The sequence below is a fragment of the Epinephelus lanceolatus genome, chromosome 2 (assembly GCF_041903045.1).
Source record: "Epinephelus lanceolatus isolate andai-2023 chromosome 2, ASM4190304v1, whole genome shotgun sequence".
Taxonomy (NCBI): domain Eukaryota; kingdom Metazoa; phylum Chordata; class Actinopteri; order Perciformes; family Serranidae; genus Epinephelus; species Epinephelus lanceolatus.
Genome location: NC_135735.1, coordinates 3,292,188 through 3,313,458, shown reverse-complemented (window position 1 = coordinate 3,313,458; position 21,271 = coordinate 3,292,188). Strand labels below are relative to the sequence as shown.

Here is a 21,271-nt window from a genome sequence, read left to right as displayed (position 1 = left end):
CATTGTAGATTCTCATTGAAGGCATCAAAACTATGAATGAACACATGTGGAGTTATGTACTTAACAAAAAACGGTGAAATAACTGAAAACATGTTTTATATTCTAGTTTCTTCAAAATAGCCACCCTTTGCTCTGATTACTGCTTTGCACACTCTTGGCATTCTCTCCATGAGCTTCAAGAGGTAGTCACCTGAAATGGTTTTCCAACAGTCTTGAAGGAGTTCCCAGAGGTGTTTAGCACTTGTTGGCCCCTTTGCCTTCACTCTGCGGTCCAGCTCACCCCAAACCATCTCAATTGGGTTCAGGTCCGGTGACTGTGGAGGCCAGGTCATCTGCCGCAGCACTCCATCACTCTCCTTCTTGGTCAAATAGCCCTTACACAGCCTGGAGGTGTGTTTGGGGTCATTGTCCTGTTGAAAAATAAATGATCGTCCAACTAAACGCAAACCGGATGGGATGGCATGTCGCTGCAGGATGCTGTGGTAGCCATGCTGGTTCAGTGTGCCTTCAATTTTGAATAAATCCCCAACAGTGTCACCAGCAAAACACCCCCACACCATCACACCTCCTCCTCCATGCTTCACAGTGGGAACCAGGCATGTGGAATCCATCCGTTCACCTTTTCTGCGTCTCACAAAGACATGGCGGTTGGAACCAAAGATCTCAAATTTGGACTCATCAGACCAAAGCACAGATTTCCACTGGTCTAATGTCCATTCCTTGTGTTTCTTGGCCCAAACAAATCTCTTCTGCTTGTTGCCTCTCCTTAGCAGTGGTTTCCTAGCAGCTATTTGACCATGAAGGCCTGATTGGCGCAGTCTCCTCTTAACAGTTGTTCTAGAGATGGGTCTGCTGCTAGAACTCTGTGTGGCATTCATCTGGTCTCTGATCTGAGCTGCTGTTAACTTGCCATTTCTGAGGCTGGTGACTCGGATGAACTTATCCTCAGAAGCAGAGGTGACTCTTGGTCTTCCTTTCCTGGGTCGGTCCTCATGTGTGCCAGTTTCGTTGTAGCGCTTGATGGTTTTTGCGACTCCACTTGGGGACACATTTAAAGTTTTTGCAATTTTCCGGACTGACTGACCTTCATTTCTTAAAGTAATGATGGCCACTCGTTTTTCTTTAGTTAGCTGATTGGTTCTTGCCATAATATGAATTTTAACAGTTGTCCAATAGGGCTGTCGGCTGTGTATTAACCTGAATTCTGCACAACACAACTGATGGTCCCAACCCCATTGATAAAGCAAGAAATTCCACTAATTAACCCTGATAAGGCACACCTGTGAAGTGGAAACCATTTCAGGTGACTACCTCTTGAAGCTCATGGAGAGAATGCCAAGAGTGTGCAAAGCAGTAATCAGAGCAAAGGGTGGCTATTTTGAAGAAACTAGAATATAAAACATGTTTTCAGTTATTTCACCGTTTTTTTGTTAAGTACATAACTCCACATGTGTTCATTCATAGTTTTGATGCCTTCAGTGAGAATCTACAATGTAAATAGTCATGAAAATAAAGAAAACGCATTGAATGAGAAGGTGTGTCCAAACTTTTGGCCTGTACTGTATATGTATATATTTTAATTTAATTTAATTTTTTTTCCCTACATGATCTAATGATCATTTTGAAAGAATTCACAATATTGATATTATTGTGACATTGATAGAAAATTTAAAATGATGATAATGCCCATGTTATCAGTCAAATTCAAAAAACCATATATGTGGTATGTTTAATATGTGGAAACCACATATTAAACATGTCAAAACAAAAATAGACCACTGCAATTTTGGGGAAATCAAGACACATTCTGGACTATAAATCACTACATACTCTGTATAATGCACTCATTCTACCATATCTGAGCTACTGCGTAGAAATATGGGGTGATAACTACAAATCCAACCTACAGCCGTTATGCACATTACAGAAAAGATCAATAAGAATCATCAATAAAGGGGGCGTCGGTAGCGTAAGTGGATAGTGCCGGTGCCCCATGTACAGAGGCGATGCCTCGACGCAATGGTTGTAGGCTCGAGTCCAGCTTGCAACCATTTAGTACTGCGTGTCACCCCATTTCACTCTGTCCTATACATTAAAGGCATAAAAGCCCGAAAAAATAATCTTTTTTTTAAAAAAAAAAGAATCATCAATAAAACTGGATATCTTGAGCATACAAATTCATTATTCATAAAGACACACACTTTGAAATTCACCGATATAGTTAAACATAAGACTGCACAAGTCATATACAAAGCAAGACATAACCTACTTCCTGGTGAAATGCAAAAGATATTTAGGGAAAGGCAGGGTGGGTATAATTTGAGAGGGGAATTTAATTTTAAGAGAATTAAAGTCAACAAACAACTCTGAAAAGTATGTGCATAACAGTCTGTGGGGTGAAATTGTGGAATGGTCTGGAGAAGGAGCTCAAAAACAGCACAAACATAAAACTTTAAAAAATTATACAAAAACATGTTTCTAAAAAACTATGAGGATGAGGAAAAGTAGGGTGGAGAGTGGAATATTATTTTGATTACATAGGGATAGGTGATTATAAACCTAAGAGAGAGTTGATTTTGTTGTTTTGTATTTGTTTGTTTTCTTCTTTTTTGTTGTTGTTTGTTTTGTTTTATTTTTAGTATTATAAAACTAAGAGTGAGTCCGTTGACTTTGTTGTTTTGTATTTGGTTTTTTGTTTTGTTTTGAATATGTAGTGATGGAGCGGTGAATAAGGGGTGGGAACTGAAAAGCTTGGCTTCCTCCTGGGGCCCGTTGCACAGAAGTAGGATTCAGACATCCAGGATAAATGACTGAGCTGGGTTCAACGAATCCAAAACAAGAGCCTTCCAGGCTTAATTGGTTGCACAAAGACCAAGCCAGGATGAGCAGACACGGATTCATCAAGCCAGGTGAAACCAATCCTGGATCAGTGCGCGCACGCAGCTTCCTCAAATACTCAAATAGTCCCCGCCATTGATCACAGATTCACCGATTCACCATGGCAACGAGAGCGGCGTACTTTACCCCGTCGGAGGCAGAAATCCTCATGGAGGCTTACGAAGAGGTAAAGGATCAAATCATAAAGAAAGGCAACACCGCCACAGCAATAAAACAACGAGAGAAAGCGTGGCAAAGTTGCAGACGGCCTGAATGCGTAAGTAGTGCACAAATACACACTCACTGCTCCGCTGAAACATCACAGTTACAATCCAAATAGTTAATGAACATCTCCGAAAACGTAGCTGTACTCTGATTATGAATCAGTTGAAATTGTAACTGAAATTGACTGCACATGTGAAATTGTGTAAATGTAACTCCATCAGACTGTTTAACTCTTTGATAAATACATGAGCTCACTGACGTAATTGAATTTCCCTTTGGGATAAATAAAGTTCCTCTTATCTTATCTTATCTTATCTTATGTTTGCTCCTCATGCTCCATGTGTATGCTGATTGATCATAAGAATATATATAGAATATATATATATATGTGTGTATATATATAATCCCCCGATTTTGTGAATAGGAAATCCTTTCACAGCATTAATGTTCAGGTGAACATTACGTTTTGATATTGTTGAATAATGAACACTGTGCATTGCTTGTGATGTGCATTGATTGGTTTAATAGTCTTCATCTTATCATTTCAGATGGTCTGCAATGCTGACTATTTGATCAGCAATGTTGTGGCAAAGTGGCCCGGCCCGGTCCATGACTCCCGAGTCTTTCAGACCTCTGGAATCTATCAGCGCCTATCACAAGGTGAGCCACACAACCTCTGTTAATAACCGCTTTTTACATCATGGCTGTGTCAAGAATGTCACTCTATTTATGAGGTTGTGATGATGACATTTTGTATTGACAGGTGAATTCTCTGGTGTGTTGCTGGGGGACAGGGGGTATGCCTGCCAGCCTTTTCTCCTCACACCATACACAGACCCTCAGGAAGCACAGCGGGCCTATAATCATGCCCATGCCAGGACAAGGGCCAGGATCGAAGTGACCTTTGGCCTCCTGAAGGCACGCTTTCACTGTCTTAGCCAGCCTTTAAGGGTCAGCCCTTTAAGGGTATGTGACATCACTATGGCCTGTGCTGTCCTCCACAATGTGGCCTGCCTGAGGAAGGAGAGGGCCCCCATCACACATGGACTGGGACAATCCTGCCATCTTCCCTGATGACGACAGTGGTCGGCTGGTCAGGGACCAATATGTGTTAAATTATTTTAGTTAACATGCATGCTTTAAATTTAAGTTAAATATGGCCTGCAGTGGCGGAGGAATTTGTGTTTTTTTATTCAATGTAAATTGATTTGGCCTCTTATGTTGTTTGTGCTGTATACTGTGTAAGCTTGCAGGGAGGCTACTGCATCCATTCATTTGTCTGTTCATTTTTTGTGTATGGTTTTGTCCTGCATTTATTTCAGTGTGCAGACATGCGGGGTGTATCATATACAGACCTTTGAATGTGTATTTATTCTTGTGTTGTATAATGTGCTTTGATTCCGTGCTTTCTATCTTGTAGAGTCACAGTGTGACTTCAGTTTTGAAAGGAGCTGATGGTTTACTTGCTTTGATTTATCCTTATTCAATAAAGGAACATCATGTTACTCTTTGATGTGTATTTATATTTATATGGGATGTGTATTTTATATATAGTCTATGGAAAACTGTAAATTATCTAATGATTGCAAAATCATCTAAAATCATCATTTATCTAAAATGATTGCAATTAATGATCACAAATGTTTAAATAATGACAGTGGGTCTGGTTGAATGTGATAACAATGTGCAGTGGGCAGTGGAATAACTATTGGTTTCTGTTTGTGGTGACTGCTGACTGAGATAAGGGATGAGATTAAATAGATCCTGGAACTTAGCCTGGTCTGGAGCAGGCTAGCTCCACAGAATAAATCTCCATGGTAACTTATATCATAACATATCCCACTGTCCACTATCCCGCTTTTGTGCAACATGGATAAGTTGAGCCAGAATAACCAAGATATCCCGGCTTAATCCCTTATCCTAGTTTTGTGCAATAGGCCCCTGCTCCTTTTTGAGCAAAAGTTGTTTATTGATTTGAACATTGGTTTTGTTTTTTGAGAAACTATAACACGTATGATTTATTTTATATGTCTTTTCTTTTACTTTCTTTTTTTAAATAAATAAATAAAAGAAATTAAAAAAATTCATCTTTACTTTATCTATTGTCTGCTTTGTCTCTTTTGGTAAATGAATTACACTCAAAATACAAGTGAAGGGAGGTGGAGATCAAAACAAAGCAAGAACAGAATGAAACTGAAAAGATTTCAGAGGTATTGGATCATTTATACAAAATTATCACAGGCCTATGTGTATTATTATTATGATATTGATATTTTCACAAGCTTTTCTTTTTTTATTTATCAAATATTTTATTTAAATTTATTGAATTCATATAGGTCTATAGGTATAGGTATATATTTACATTATTATCATTATTGTCAGTGTTCTTTTTTTTTTAAAAAAATAATTTTTGTTTTATTTGATATATATGTATATATATTTTTTTCTTTTTAAAGAACACTGACATAACACTACATAATATTCGTCTTACAGAATTTTCGAGTTTTTATTTTTGTCAGTGTTCTTTTTTAATCATTGTTTTCATTTATTTATTCATTTATTTATTTTGTGCCACATTAACCGCTCAATAAAGTTTCTTGAAAAAAAGATGGCGGTCGACGTTGAAATGGGAGGATGAGTGTGTCGTATCAGTGTTAATCTGGGTGTAGACACACACGCACACACACACACAGGCAGCAGAAGCAGCCTCCTCCTCCTCCTTCTTCTTCTTCTTCTTCTCTCCTCCCGTCATGGCTCCAACCGTTGGTTCAGGCTGCTGTAAATATTAACGGTGTATTATTCGGTTCGTGTCCGGTGCAGCGGCTCTTGAGGAAACATGCTTTGTCTCAAACAGTTGGTGCTCCGCTCTCCGCCCGTCACCGCCTCCGTTAGCTCCTCTCTACGGCAGCATGCCCGGTTCAAGTCGCAGGGCCCCGCCGGGCAGGTCGGACTGAAGCGGTTCAGCACCGCGGAGGCGACCGTGGAGACCCGGGACCAGGCCCGCCTGAAGGAGAAGACCCTGACCATGGCGACCCTGAACCCGCAGGTGAAGGCGGTGGAGTACGCTGTGAGAGGACCCATCGTCATCAAGGCGGGGGACATCGAGAAGGAGCTGCAGCAGGTCAGTGGGGACACACCGGGTACCGGGTACCGGGTACCGTCCGTGTGACGGCGGATAACGGGGACAGATAGTTATTTATTATTAAAACTAGTTGGTTTAATGATCTGTGTTTATGACGATGCTGCAGCGCGTCATCATGACAACAGACCCACAGAGAGGTTGCATCATCCTCAGCCTGCACACACTGGCTGCTGGGTACCAGCCGCACACTGCACATTATATTAGACCAGTTACACACAGTTTAAGGCACTGGTTTACAAACTCTCTGTGACCCAGACACACCAGAGGGTGAGCCACAACCTCAACACACACTTGTATTTATACCTGCACACAGCAGCCTCTGTAACTGTGACGTCACACTCAGTTAAGTTCATGGGTCACACGCAGCTCAACTTGATCTGCAGTGGGCCAGACCAATAAAACCATTGCATAATAACCTATAAATAACAGCAACTCTAATGTTTCCCCTTTTCTTTCCATGTAAACAAGTGCACTCTGTAAACATTCACCCTGTCATAAAACACATGAACAACCTGAGATGTGTTCAAAATAAATGTAGTTTCAACTATATGTCTCAGTTTTCCCACGTTCAGTCAGTTATCTTCTCAGTCATCAACAGTAGGGCTCCACCAGTATTGTTTTAAGATATAATTTGATAGATTCTTTTGCACTGAAGCTGCTGGTTGACAATATTCTGCATTATATTTAATATCTGTAAGAATTTAGAGATTTTTTCAGAGAGCTATATTCAGGTCAGGGTGGAGGGGCGTCTGAAGCAGCTACTCAAACTTGCTCCTAAAACCTTGCAGCTCTTACACCTCGTTACCACTTACGTATGTGACAGCAGGTGTCTGTAGACTCGTTAATACACAGATGATGTCTCTAGCGTCCAACACAAGGACATTTATTTCTTTATGGATGGATAGAAACTTTATTTTTTGCCATCCAGTAGTTTGGAATATTCACTTGGAACATTACCGGAACAAAAACAGGATCAATATTGTACGGCAAAGTATAAATGAATATGTTGGTCTGTCAGGTTTGTGGCGTGTTTTGTGAAGTATTTAATTAAAGACCAATGAACGTCTGAACATCAGTGCGTGTTAATTTTAATGACGTCGTCCTGGTAAGGGCCAGGAGGGGCCCCTGTGCCCAGTAGGCCCAATCCCTCCAGGCACTCACCCCGGCTCTGTCCTCCACAGTCCTGGAGGATGCGCTGGGCTCGTTGCTTGGCGTCATCAGGAGCCCTTTTTAAATAGGAATTGTGCAAATTTGCAGGAAAGCCCAATCAGTCTTTTTTCAGCATTGGCAGTATAAAAAAAAAATTGAGGAGTGCAGCAAAATGCCGCCTGCCTACTTTTGTTTATACAGAATGTGCCTTTTTAACAAAACGTGTAGCTCAGCGCGTGACGTAAACAGTGACATGGGAGCGATTCTCTCGTAAGTCGGCCCGTTCTTCACCGTCCCCGTCATCTGATGGTTAATGGCCTCTTCGTTTGCGAGGACAAGGAGGGCGCGCAATTCCTTGTCTCCCCAGTTGCTCATCTTTACAGTGTCTGTCAGGTTTGTGTTTCCCTCTTGCTACTAGCTGCTCGCTAATTCCTTCTATCAGCTGTTTCCTGTTTATCCACCTCCAGTGGCTCGCACATGCGGCGTCATCAAAAGCTCCTCCCACAAGTCATCAACAGCCCCTCCTGTTGCAGAAGGCCGCTTCAGTCTTTTTTAAACTTAAAGGGTTCCCCCAATATGTCTACCCTACGAGGCAGAAAATTGGGCACCTCGGATCAACTCACCAATCCGGCTCTGTGTGTCTAAATACTCACAGCTTGCCGGCAAAACGGTCCAACATTCGCGGGAAATCTGGCAGTGTAAAAGGGGCTAGGGAGAGCCGGACTGTCCAACAGTTCAGGGAAACAACACAGAGCCACCACCTGCACAGAACGATTCAAAATGACGATCTGACCGTACATATTGTAAAATTATATTTTTGCAGAATAACATTACTCAGGTTTACAGTGTGTTAAAACTAGATTAACAAGTTATTTTTAATTATAAAAACTCACCTGACAGTCAACACAGGAAACTGATGGAAGTAGCCTGTTAGCTAACCGGAAAAGTCCAATTTTTTAAACGTACTTGAGGCAAATCCGGGACCAAAATATTAGAGAGGGGAGGAGTTTCTCAGGCACATCAGATATCACAGAGATTCCCATAGGAATTAATGGACTTCTTTTTGTCTCGTCTCTGTACACATCGAAGTTAAAACGAGGCATTAGTTTAGTCATCTCGTGGGCCGGATTGGACCCTTTGGCGGGCCGGTTCTGGCCCACAGGCTGTATGTTTGACACGTCTGTAAGGTGTGTTATGACTAGGGATACACTGATCCGATATCTGGATCGAATCTCAGCCCCGATATCATCAAAATAGATGGAACGGGTTTCGGAAAATGCAACCTGTACCTGAGGCGATCCTTTCCCTTTAAATCTATTGCGACGCGAGCTTCGTCATACGTCATGGAGCGAAGGAGAGAATCTGCTGTGTGGAGGTATTTCACACTATTTCAACTGCTGTTGCACAATTGTTTATTTTTGTTAAAGATAAATAGGTCATCATTGCATTAATCTGTGTAGTCATCAATGCCTGATGCCTCTAGTCTTTTCTGTTCTACATGTAAAGGTATATAGCTTTTTAGGTCAGCCATGGTATCGGATCAGTATCGAAACTGAAACAGCTGGATCGGTGCATCTCTGATCATGACTCAAATATTAGGGACGGGTATAGATTTTTTAAACCGTTAACATAACCGATAATTTCACATTTTTGTGTTTTAAAAACAAGTGTGTAACCTGTAGATGATAAACACCTGAGGGTGAGACAGGCTCAGATGATGTGAGAAAATATGGCTGATGTAATATTCCACAGCTCTGACCGAACCAAATCAAACTGACATCACTATTAACACAGCAAACACAAAGAACAGGTGTGACTCATCGTACCTGCCGACATCAGGTCGACCCTCACTGGCCCCGCCCTCATATAACCCTACACTACAGGTGAACATCATAGATACAGGGATGTGAAAGTAAAATCACTTTAATCAGTATTAAATGTAACGTTAACAGTGAGACAGAGGATGATGATGATGAAGCCCAGTGTTACTGTGTATAAACTACAGTCTGTACTCACAGAGACAAACAGCTGACTCATATGAACATCACCAGCTCCGCCTCACATCTGCTGTGTGACGTGTTGATAATGTCACGCTGCATTTTTATAAACACACCCAGGCGCTGTCTCACCGTCACACGATAGACGAGCCAACAGCTACTAATGAATGATTTATGATTGATTTATTATCTGAAGCCTCATTTTACTTTGCAGCTTTGGAGGTGAGCGCAAAAGAATCTGTTAACATTATAAAACTCTCTGTTTCCCTCTGAGACTTTTCCTTTTTTGGATTTGGAATCTGTAACTAGCCTCACTGATGAGACTCGTGACGAGCCACTGATATTAAGGTTCAGCAAAATTTAGATGAAAATCGCCCAGACATGATAACTGAAAATTAAAATGTTAAAATGATACAGTTTTTCATTTCCATATACTGGTAATATTTTGTTAAAGCCACTGAAGGGTCATGTGACTCTGGAGCCACAGGTCACGACCCCTGGTGGAGGCTGATATGATAACCTTTTCTTTTTTCTCTCTAGGGAGTGAAACAGTCCTTCACTGAGGTCATCAAAGCCAACATAGGTGACGCCCATGCCATGGGACAGCAGCCAATCACTTTCCTCCGTCAGGTGAGTGCTGTCAGGTGGGCGGACATGACTCCTGATACCGTTCTTGGTCTGCAGCCTGAGGTTTCTGCCCACAGTGATGCCTCTCACACACATTCACTCCATTATTTGAAACTCTGATCCCGTTAAACATGAACATCCAACACTGTGACGTCTCTTCTTGTCATCTGTGTGTTAAATCTGTTTTCACTCCTCCTCTGTGCAGGTGGTGGCTCTGTGTTGTTTCCCTGAACTGTTGGACAGTCCAGCTCTCCCTGATGACGCCAAGCAACGAGCCCAGCGCATCCTGCAGGACTGTGGAGGACAGAGCCTGGGTGAGTGCATGGAGGGATTGGGCAGGAAGAGATTCAGAGTGACCTACAAAGTCCGTCCTTTGCGCTGCCTTTCTATTTTTACCCAGAGCCAAATGATGGCAGCATCATTCCTCCTCAGGGTGTGATTTTAGACACCATGCCAGCATCCAGGGATCAAAAGAATTGTGACAGACGTGACGTAACACAGACGTGTTGACAGCATTTTACAAACAATAACAATTACATAATGTGTCACTAACAATCATTAAGCATCTCTGTTATATGACGGCTGCCCTCGTCCTCTGCTCGGAGGGTAAAGAGCTCCTGGACCTCGTTGTTTTCCCAATTTGTAAACATTTTAAACAGCTGTTCTTCTTTGAGTTAGCCGCTTACTGCTATCAGCTACTTTGATTTGTAACGTGAAAATCATTCTGCTCCCAGTAAAACCTCCTGAATGTCTGGATTTTACGTGATCAGAGAAATAAGGTGATCACACATTAGCAGGTGCTGGTCTAGCAGCCCATCATTGACAAACCAAACGGTGTCACAGAAACACAGATGTGTAACGTGAAACTGTTTTATTCAGTGTTTTACTGGATTAAATCAGCTGGGGTCTCATTTATAAAACAGTGCGTTAGGGATGCACCGAAATGAAAATTTGTGGCCGAAGCCGAATAATATTAAACGCTTGGCCGAATACCGAGTGCCGTTTTTTAGTTTTTCATTAGTTTTTGCAGATGAACCCTCCAGATTAGTGTTGTCACGGTACCAAAATTGGGACCCACTGTACGATACCAGTGAAAGTATCACGGTTCTGAGTAGTATCACGATACCACAGCGAAAATGAGGCAGATGTGCCTTCTGTCATTTATAAAAAGATAAATCACTTTTCTATAATACATCAATGATATTTCAATGGAATAAATTACTTATTGACTTATTCATACTTCAAAAACAGCATCAATAACTGATTAACATAGGGTGGATCAAAATAAAATAAATAAATGAAATAAAAATCAACCAGCCACCCTCCTCCCCTGACAGTCCCTCCGTAAGTAATGAACAGTCCCTAAAGTGCGGTGAGGTTTGTGGATTGTTACCTGACACTGAAAGACTGAAAGAGAGAAATGTGAACAGCTCTTTTCTCCTCTGATACGCCACATACTGTGTGCCGCCATGGCTCGGCTGTTCAGGTACTTTTGGGCAGTCATGACAACAAGTTATTCACCTGGAGCCGGACTTCTCCGTCACCAGTAAGCCGTTATCATGCGCCGCCGTATTTGACAGGAATACGTATTCCTGTCCGTGTCTGTGACCCCCGTTCAACCCACAACCAGTGGGATTCGCCGTTTCGTTTCTGCTGCTGGTTGAAATCTGTACTCGCACAGCGTGCTGAATGATTTATTTTGCCTGCACAAAACTATTTTTAGTCGCAAATGCGAGTGCGGTGATGGACGGAGTAAAATATCACCACACTGCCGACATTTTACTCCGTCCATCACCGCATGCTGTTTGATTGCATTATCAAAACACGGCGCTATTATTCGGCCTTGCTTTTCACTTATTCCACCGAATGTGTGTTTTTTTGCAATATTCGGCCAAATATATTCAGTTACTGACTATTCGGTGCATCCCTACAGTGCGTAGGATCCAGAATAAAAATGTACGTACGGAGAAAAGCCAAAAATAGTGTAAGCATATTTTATGTTTTTATGTTTTTTATTATGGATCCCCATTAGTCTTCACAAAGTGAAGACTATTCTTCCTGGGGTCCAGACACTCATATATACAGTACAATCAAAATAAAAACTTAATACAATGAAACAATACAATAAAATACAAAAACAAAATGCATACTTAAAATAAAACAAAACAAACAGAAAAACTCAGTTTTTCTAGCTACTGGCATCTGACGCTCAAAAAGTTGAAAGTATTTTAACTTTTCAGCGTCTACGCGCATCTAAAAAGAAGCGTCTACAAAAACGCCAGTCTAAAAAGACGCTTGAACGCCGGTCAGACGCACCGTATCATAGGAAAACAATGGTTTTACTGGCGTTGCATTTCTGGCATTTCATCTCGGTGTGATCGCTCCCTAGAATAGGGTCAGCAGCTTTGTCAGGGTTCCCAAAAGCCAGAGTGTTGTGGGTGCTGGGTGTAAAGGGAGCAATAATTATAAAACACATCAGTGTGGATGTAACCTGAGTGAGAAACCTGCTGATGGGTGTGGTGGGTGTGGTTAATATTCCCACAGGAGTCTCAGTCATGAAACAGGAGCACAGTGAACTTCTGTGTTAACTGTTTGCAGAAGGAAATTACGTGTATTTTGGTGTTCATCAATATGTTAGTAGCTCTGATCTTTTCAGAAGTAAATCAACACCTGCCTCTGACTGACTGTAGCACCTGTGTAAATCAGGAGCTCCCTTTACACCCTGCACCCACATGCAGTAAAAAGCATGGGTCAAAGTTCCTCCAATCAAGTCTGTGGCGCATGCCTCTTTCAGACCTTGTGTTGTGTGTACGCAGTGTTTATAATGAGACCCCTGGTGTGTTTGTTTTGGAGAAGAAGAGATCTCTGTGGATATTTCAGCTCCTGGTTAAAACCTCCTGAACAAAGAACACTGAATAAATTCTAACCAGAAGTTTCAGCTGGTTGCAATCTGCAGCTCTCACCCCTAGGCGCCACTAAATCCCCTTAAATCTCACACACTGTTCCTTTAAAACCATTTCATGTGTACTGTATGTTGTGCGTTTTCAGGCTCGTACAGTAACAGCCAGGGGGTGGATTGTATCCGTCGGGATATCGCTGACTACATCACACACAGAGACGAGGGTGTGCCCTCTGACTGGAACGACATCTACCTCACCACAGGGGCCAGTGATGGCATCATGGTACGAACAGCGCTTTTATCTGGTGACAAACACTCAGCTGTAAACTGCAGTGTGTGTGTTTGTGGCATCCCACATGGTTTCCAGTTGGAGAATGATTTCAATGTAGTTTTGGGGAACTGAAAAATGAGCAGTACTGAATCGTGTGTTTTCTTCAGGAGACAAGTCGCAGTGTTTGGGGATCAGCGTCTGCAGACAGATGACTCACATTGTAAGTGTGTTGTTTCCAGAGCATCCTGAAGCTGCTGGTGTCAGGTGAGGGCACGTCCAGGACAGGTGTGATGATCCCCATCCCTCAGTACCCTCTGTACTCTGCAGCCATATCAGAACTGGAGGCAGTGCACATTAACTACTACCTAGATGAGGAGAACTGCTGGGCCCTGGATACTGAAGAGTTGCAGCGAGCGTACCTGTCAGCCAAACAGCACTGCCAGCCCAGAGTCCTGTGTATCATCAACCCAGGAAACCCCACAGGTATGACATCATTTGTTCAGACAGTTATACGTCATCTATTTTAAGTTTTAATGAAGGGTTAGAGCCATCACTCTGTTTTCTACTGCTGCTTTAACCCTGATACCTGCCTGGTATTTACTTCCTGTTTCCCAACCTCGGTCCTCCAGGTCAGGTGCAGAGTAAGAAGTGTATAGAGGAGGTGCTGCACTTCGCCTACGAGGAGAACCTGTTTGTCATGGCTGATGAGGTAACGTCCACTGCTGGCACAGACTCCACAGCACCACTGTTCATCAGAAATACACTTTCTTATTATGTTTCAAAAGTATTATCCCTTCACTTTAAATGTGACACCCTTCAGAGCTTGTGTGTCCCTGTGTCTCAGGACAGTTCAAGGGCACTTCTGCAATGTAGCCTTTCACTTTCAGACACAAGTCAGAAGTGACATCAGAGGCTTTGTGTTCTACGGTCTGATTGTGTCGCTGATCGGACCGATTTTTCTTGTTGCACCAGTTTAGTTATAAACCTGTCTGGTATTTCCACAGGTATATCAGGATAACGTGTACTCGTCAGACTGTCAGTTCCACTCCTTTAAGAAGGTCCTCTATGAGATGGGCCCCGAGTATTTCAACAATGTGGAGCTGGCCTCCTTCCACTCCACCTCCAAGGGCTACACAGGAGAGTGAGTGTCCTCTGCATCAAACACACACACTGAGCTCTGAGCATGTCTAACTTACACATTTCAAAGGCATTTATGTGCAGTCCTGATTTACACAGGTGCTACAGTCAGTCAGAGGCAGGTGTTGATTTACTTCTGAAAAGATCAGAGCTACTAACATATTGATGAACACCAAAATACACGTAATTTCCCTCTGCAAACAGTTAACACAGAAGTTCACTGTGCTCCTGTTTCATGACTGAGACTCCTGTGGGAATATTAACCACACCCACCACACCCATCAGCAGGTTTCTCACTCAGGTTACATCCACACTGATGTGTTTTATAATTATTGCTCCCTTTATGCCCAGCACCCACAACACTCTGGCTTTTGGGAACCCTGACAAAGCTGCTGACCCTATTCTAGGGAGCGATCACACCGAGATGAAATGCCAGAAATGCAACACCAGTAAAACCATTGTTTTCCTATGATACGGCGCGTCTGACCGGTGTTCAAGAGTCTTTTTAGACTGGCGTTTTTGTAGATGCTTCTTTTTAGACGCTTCTTTTTAGATGCGCGTAGACGCTGAAAAGTTAAAATACTTTCAACTTTTTGAGCGTCAGATGCCAGTAGCTAGCGCGCATTGAATAAGCGCTTCCAGTGTTTCAAGTGTCTTTGAAGCGTCCATGTCTCTAGCGTCTCATTTCTGTGTGATCGCCCCCTTAGTCTGAAATCTCTGTGGCTGTGATTCAGTGTGGACCGATGGAAACTGTGACGACATGTTAAAGGGAAATTTTGGTTTATTTCAACCTGTCTCCTATCATCCTAAATTTGTTTCAAGTGACTAGTGACATAAAAATAATAGTTAGCATGTTAGCCGTTAGCCTAGATACAGCCGGGGCGCATAGTAGCGTCAGACCTGTTAAAACGTAAGTGAACGGGCAACCTTCAAGTGCAAAGTTAGTCCACTAAACAAGCTTTTTTTCCACAAAGACCGCCTCATATCGTTAGGATAAATGTCAGAGAACATATAGAAAACGACATGTAAACGTGTTGTCTTACCTTACCGGTGTGCTGCCATGTTTGTTTACCATCTAGCTCTGCTTTCCAAAGCGCGGCCGAAATATATCTGGCGAGCTCTAGATAAAGCCCAGCTGGATACTACTCCAGGTGGAGGTGTCTCGTCCTCGGTCACATCCAGACCTTGAAAATAAGGCTGCAACCGGTCCCATTCCTTGTAACAGAGGCATTCCTCTTCTGTGGGCACTGGGGCACAGCATTCACAGGTACACCACCAATCTCCAGAGCTATGCAGCCTTGCAGCAGCCATTCCTCCTCTCTCGTCCTCTACCTGTTGCGCCTCTCTCTCTCTCTCCTCCTCCGTTCTTCAATTTCACGAAGCTCTTCATCAGTGTATTCTGGCTCAAATAAATAAGGGCGGCCATCAAACTCTGCAAAATCAAATTCCTCCTCCACAAAGTCGAAGTCTGGCAAAAAGTCAGCCATTATTCTATAAATCTTTCATAAAATAAATGAATGAACTTTTCAGGCTACTGTCCGGTTCTGCCTTCCAGCTGTTGCTGCTTGTTCTCGCGAGATTTCAGGCATGGTATGAGATCGCTGCTTGTCCTCGCGATATTTCGGCCGCGCTTTGGAAAGCAGAGCTAGATGGTAAACAAACATGGCAGCACACCAGTAAGGTAAGACAACACGTTTACATGTCGTTTTCTATATGTTCTCTGACATTTATCCTAACGATATGAGGCGGTCTTTGTGGAAAAAAAAGCTTGTTTAGTGGACTAACTTTGCACTTGAAGGTTGCCCGTTCACTTATGTTTTAACAGGTCTGACGCTACTATGCGCCCCGGCTGTATCTAGGCTAACGGCTAACATGCTAACTATTATTTTTATGTCACTAGTCACTTGAAACAAATTTAGGACGATAGGAGACAGGTTGAAATAAACCGAATTTCCCTTTAAGTGAAAACTTTACAGCTAGCTCTGCATACCTTTTGTGATTTTATCTTTCTTGTGTGGGTGCTCTTTTCCTGACTCCATGACTTCCTCCAGTGATGGATATCCCACTCTAATATGTCTCTGTATTTGTTTTGTAATGTCTCCCATTCTGTTCACTGTCTCCTTGACTGCTGTATACTCATGAGTTACCTGCAGTAACAGTTGCACCTCGTCGTCATTCCAAACAAAGAAATCTCTGGTCTTACTTTTCGGCATCTCTGTTGTGTTTCCTGTAACTAAGCAACCAGCCACAGAACAGACAATCTACTTCCTGTTTACTGTGGTACAGCATGCCCAGTGTACATGATATGTGTTTCAGGTGTGTTAGCATGGATGGAGATTAATTCTGAAACTATGCGATCATGCTTGTGTGTAAAGAGATCGTTTTTGTTTAGAAAACAGTTTAAAAATAGAGCAGCTGTTAGTGTGGACGTGGCCGTAGTTTGCTGCAGTATATGAAGTATACGTTCAGGAATGAATTTGACAGTACTTTGGTTCTCAGGGCGTACAAAGACCCTCGTTAGTCTTTATTATTACACTAACCCCTCGTGTGCAGTTCCCTTTTCTTGACTGAGGACTTTTCCTCATCATCTGTGCTCTGCTCTTTGTTCCATCTGCTCAGGTGTGGTTTCCGTGGAGGTTACATGGAGGTGTTGAACATGGATCCAAAGGTGAAGGCCCAGCTGGTCAAACTGCTGTCTGTTCGTCTCTGCCCTCCCGTCCCCGGACAGGCAGCAATGGACGTCATTGTAAATCCTCCCAAAGACCACGAGCCCTCGTACGCTCAGTTTATCAAGGTGTGTGTGTTTCTGGTTGTTCTCAGTCAGTTCAGTGCAGATGTTGGTGTTTACAGTGTCAACTCAGAAACATTTCTATAAGTGTTTTTGTATAAATAGATTTTAGATAAATAGATTAGATTATAAATAGCTTTTGAGGAATAAATGAGTAGGAAGTTTAGAGGCTGGGATCAAACTACACCAGCTGCTGGATGCTGACCTCCTTAAGGTCGGTGTTCCTAACCTGTCAGGACCCCCACAAGCGTTTAAGAGATTGACCTAAGAGGTCTGAGGGTTACCTGGTTATAAATAGTAATGAATACAATTCATTTTTAGACTGTGTAGTTTTATTTCCTCAGGCCTAAAAAGATTCAAGTCCAACTCAAATTTAGCTGCATGTTTTTTTTTTTTGTTTCTGCTCCAGCACACATCCATATCTGCTCTGCTAATCACATCCTGTGTTCTCCCTGTTTTACATGACTCCCTCTGACTGCTGTTAACTCACTGTCTGTGTAAAGTTAAATGTGTTGTATGTGTTATATTGGTGTGCAGGAGAAGAGCTCGGTCCTGGGTGAACTGGCTCTCAAAGCCAGACTTACAGAAGAAATCCTGAACTCTGTACCTGGGATCAAATGCAACCCGGTCCAAGGAGCCATGTATGCCTTCCCTCAGATCTTCATCCCACCACGAGCCATCCAGGAAGCTCAGGTCTGTCACTGTGCACGTTTTTTTAATTAACTCTGTTTACTGATTTTTTTTTTTTCTTTCCAAAAACACACTGAAGTGCTCATAAGCAATATTGTGTAGTGTTAGAAAAACATCAACATATATTATATTAAAAGACAGTGTTCTTTTTGGCAGCTGTTTTAGACGTAGTGTTTGTCTTTAGATGAAAATTCTTATTTCTTTTACTCATATTTTGATCCTTCATAGTTCTAGTCAAACATTAGTTGAGAGCATCTCAAAGTGTTTTAGTTTTAGCTCAGCGTTTTGTCTCTTTAAATTAGAATCGCAGTGACCGTTTGTGTCACATTTCATTCAGGCATAATTTTTTTTCTACAACTGCAAACAATTTCTACGTATTTCTCCAGCAGTTTTGGGCAGGTTTAAAGGACGCCGCCGCCCTCTGCACACCAGCTGTATCCGTGTCTTTATTCTGTGGCCTCAGGCAAAGCAGCTGATTACAACACAAGCTTAATTTCGGGAGTGGCTGAGCTAAGTGTGTAGTTCCTGTGTGTGTGTCTCTGCAGACTCTGTCTATGGCTCCTGACATGCTGTACTGTCTGAAGCTGCTGGAGGAAACTGGAATCTGTGTTGTTCCAGGAAGTGGGTTTGGCCAGAGGGACGGAACATATCACTTCAGGTCAGACATGAACACTTTATATCAGTGTTGGGGGTAATACATTACAGTAATAGATTATGTTTTAGCAGTAAAGAATATAACGCATTACCAACAGGATTTTGGGTCATATTATTACATTTAAAATGTCATGTGATGCATTACCACCTGAAATAAATTGTTAAGTGTTTTCATTTTTCAATCACTCACATTGATCCACTTCCACCAGTGCGCCACCAGACGTCCTGTATCCACACCTCGACAGGTCAGATTCCCACCGTGGATCGGTCTTGGCTCCGACCTGTCGAGGCACAGACGCAGGACCTCTGCGGTTCTTGTATGCCGCACAAAAACTTGATCAGATTGGGATCTGGAGAACTTGGAAACCAGATTGAGGCCTTGAGTTCTTTGTCATGTTCCTCAGATCGTTCCTGAGCAGTTTTTTTGTGAAGCAAAGTCTTACATGTTTGTTTCACTGTGTTTCTCTCAGAATGACCATCCTGCCGAGCCCAGAGAAGCTGAAAGTCCTCCTCGGCAAAGTGAAGGACTTCCACCTCAGATTCCTCGAGGAGTATTCACAACAGGAACCTACGATCAGCAGAGTCCCCCAAGAACACAGAGACACGTAAAAGCAGCCAGACTGACGCTTTAATGTGTGACAGCTCGTGTAACGTTCATACCGCTTTAAGTTTACTTGTTTTCCAGACCGTGTGTGACAGAAACATTGTGCCTTGTCCTCACATGATATTTGAAGAGGTAAAGGTTCGTCTCCCTGTCCAAACATGTCCAATAAACACACTGTATAGCAGCATCTGAAGCGCACACTCATCTTAAGCTACTCTCAGTATTTCTGTCATGCTCTCATTGACCTGTAGCTCAGTGGTGAACGACCACTGACATCCATTTCCCATCCACACACATCCATGTGATGCTTAGCCAAGGACTTTACCCATCAGCTTGTCATTAGGCGTATGAGGAGTTGTGTGCCTCTTTAAATGCCTCTGTTAAAGTGCAGCTACAAAGATTTTCAGATGTAATTTTTTTTTGTTTGTTTCTGCCTTGCCTTATAAAACATTAAAGGATCAGTTCACTCATATCACTAAACACACACATACATGTGTACTGTATATTGTGACTCTGCTGTCTTTATTTTAAATATCTGTCTCTGAGACTTCTGCCTCCATCACAGTGATGTCAGTCTGAATGGACTTTATGAAGATTATGGAAACTAAAAACTCAACTGCAGTGATTTTCAGAACAAAGCCTCCGATCTAAGCAAGACAGATTATTTTGCCTTCCAAAATGCCCCTTATATCAGTCACCTGTTGTTAAAGATTGACTGAAGGGTTGTATGAGATATTTCTCCATAGTCGGTGTATTACTTACAGCTCACCCCCAGTCAGAGAGGTCCGACACGAAAGCTGTGGATGGAGCAGCAGCAAAATGCATTTCAGCAACCTAATAAAATCTAAATTGGTTTAAGTGTATGCTACATTAAGAATATTTTCACCACTTTACCTCAATGTCAGACTGATCTCCAGCTGAGAACTGAAGCTGTTACATCACTCTCTCTTCAAAGCCAGACTCCACTGAGAAAAACAGTGATTTGACATCACTGAACACAGGAGCTGCTCGTCCACTGCTGCCTTAGTCTGTAGGTTAGTTCATCTTATTGTGTGACTTTGGTGTTTTAAAGTGTCAGTTCAGACTCACCAAAGTCACACAATAACACAGACTAACTAACTGATTGAGGCAGCATGGAGTCTGGCTTTGACCAGAGCATAGATGGGTAACTGAAGTTGTTAATGGCTCCCCTGTTGGAACAGGGTGTCTGACAGAAAGGTAAAGCAGGGGAAATATTCTAAATATAGCGTACACTTAAACTGGTGTCTGAAATATGTTTTGCTGCTAACCCTGTCCACAGCAGTACATTCCTTAGCTTCTGTGTCGCTTCTCCAAACTGGGGGACTGACATCTTCTGAATGTAATATACTGAGTATTGATAAGTAGTATGGAAATGCACTGATGCCACGCCAGAAACGTAAACTGGTCAGATTAGGATGAGAGGCTGGATGAGAATAGATTTTGGGATACTAGAATAAATGTAGACAAGGTATACATTGGTATAAGATCAATAGAAGCAGGGGTCTACCACAGCAGACAGGACCCCAGGTGCAGGCTGTGCGAAGATGCTCCTGAGACAGTTCAGCACATAACAGCAGGGTGTAAGATGCAGGAAGAGCATACATGGGATGCCATAACCAAGTGACTGGCATAGTGTACAGGAACATCTGCACTGAGTATGGGCTGGAAGTCCCAAGGTCACAATGGAAGACACCTCCTAAGGTGGTTGAGAATGACCAAGCTAAGATCCTGTGGGACTTCCAGATCCAGGCTGACAAACTGGTGATGACTGACCAACCAGACATGGTGCTGATGGACAAACAACAGAAGAAGGCAGAGGTGATGGATGACAGCAACATCAGGAGGAAGGAACATGAGAAGCTTGAAAAATAGTGCTGAAAGAGGAGCTAGAAAAGATGCAGGGAGTGAAGGCAACAGTGGTGCCAGTGGTAATGGGAGCACTGGGAGCTGTGGCCCCCAAACTGGGAGAGTGGCTCCAGCAGATTCCAGGTACAACATCTGAGGTCTGTGTCCAGAAGAGTGCAGTCCTGGGAACAGCTACGATACTGAACCCTCAAACTCCCAGGACTGGTAGAGGACGTGAGCCTGAGGAAGAGGAAGACACTCCAAGCTTTTTATTTTTTTTATTATATATTTTTTAATTTATATTTATCAATATATTTATTTGTAAATATGTAGAATATATTTAAA

At 42.5% G+C, this 21,271-nt stretch overlaps 1 protein-coding gene across 1 annotated transcript; it reads left to right on the top strand.

The window, feature by feature from the left end:
• The first annotated feature begins 5,755 nt into the window (after positions 1 to 5,755).
• On the top strand, positions 5,756 to 19,563 carry gpt2 (glutamic pyruvate transaminase (alanine aminotransferase) 2). The gene is made up of 11 exons (XM_033620236.2): positions 5,756 to 6,223; positions 9,931 to 10,020; positions 10,223 to 10,331; positions 13,066 to 13,199; positions 13,427 to 13,670; positions 13,817 to 13,896; positions 14,192 to 14,328; positions 16,944 to 17,118; positions 17,650 to 17,805; positions 18,348 to 18,460; positions 18,927 to 19,563. The coding sequence occupies exons 1-11, from the start codon at positions 5,939 to 5,941 to the stop codon at positions 19,063 to 19,065; spliced, it is 1,662 nt and encodes a 553-aa protein (XP_033476127.1). The 5' UTR covers positions 5,756 to 5,938; the 3' UTR covers positions 19,066 to 19,563.
• The last annotated feature ends 1,708 nt before the right edge of the window (positions 19,564 to 21,271 follow it).

Bases quoted from the DNA above. Each gene is read 5' to 3' on its own strand.
- gpt2 (XM_033620236.2), top strand. From the start codon at position 5,939: ATGCTTTGTCTCAAACAGTTGGTGCTCCGCTCTCCGCCCGTCACCGCC. The intron at 17,806-18,347 runs GTCTGTCACTGT...GTGTCTCTGCAG, and splicing joins GAGCCATCCAGGAAGCTCAG to ACTCTGTCTATGGCTCCTGA. The intron at 18,461-18,926 runs GTCAGACATGAA...TGTTTCTCTCAG, and splicing joins GACGGAACATATCACTTCAG to AATGACCATCCTGCCGAGCC.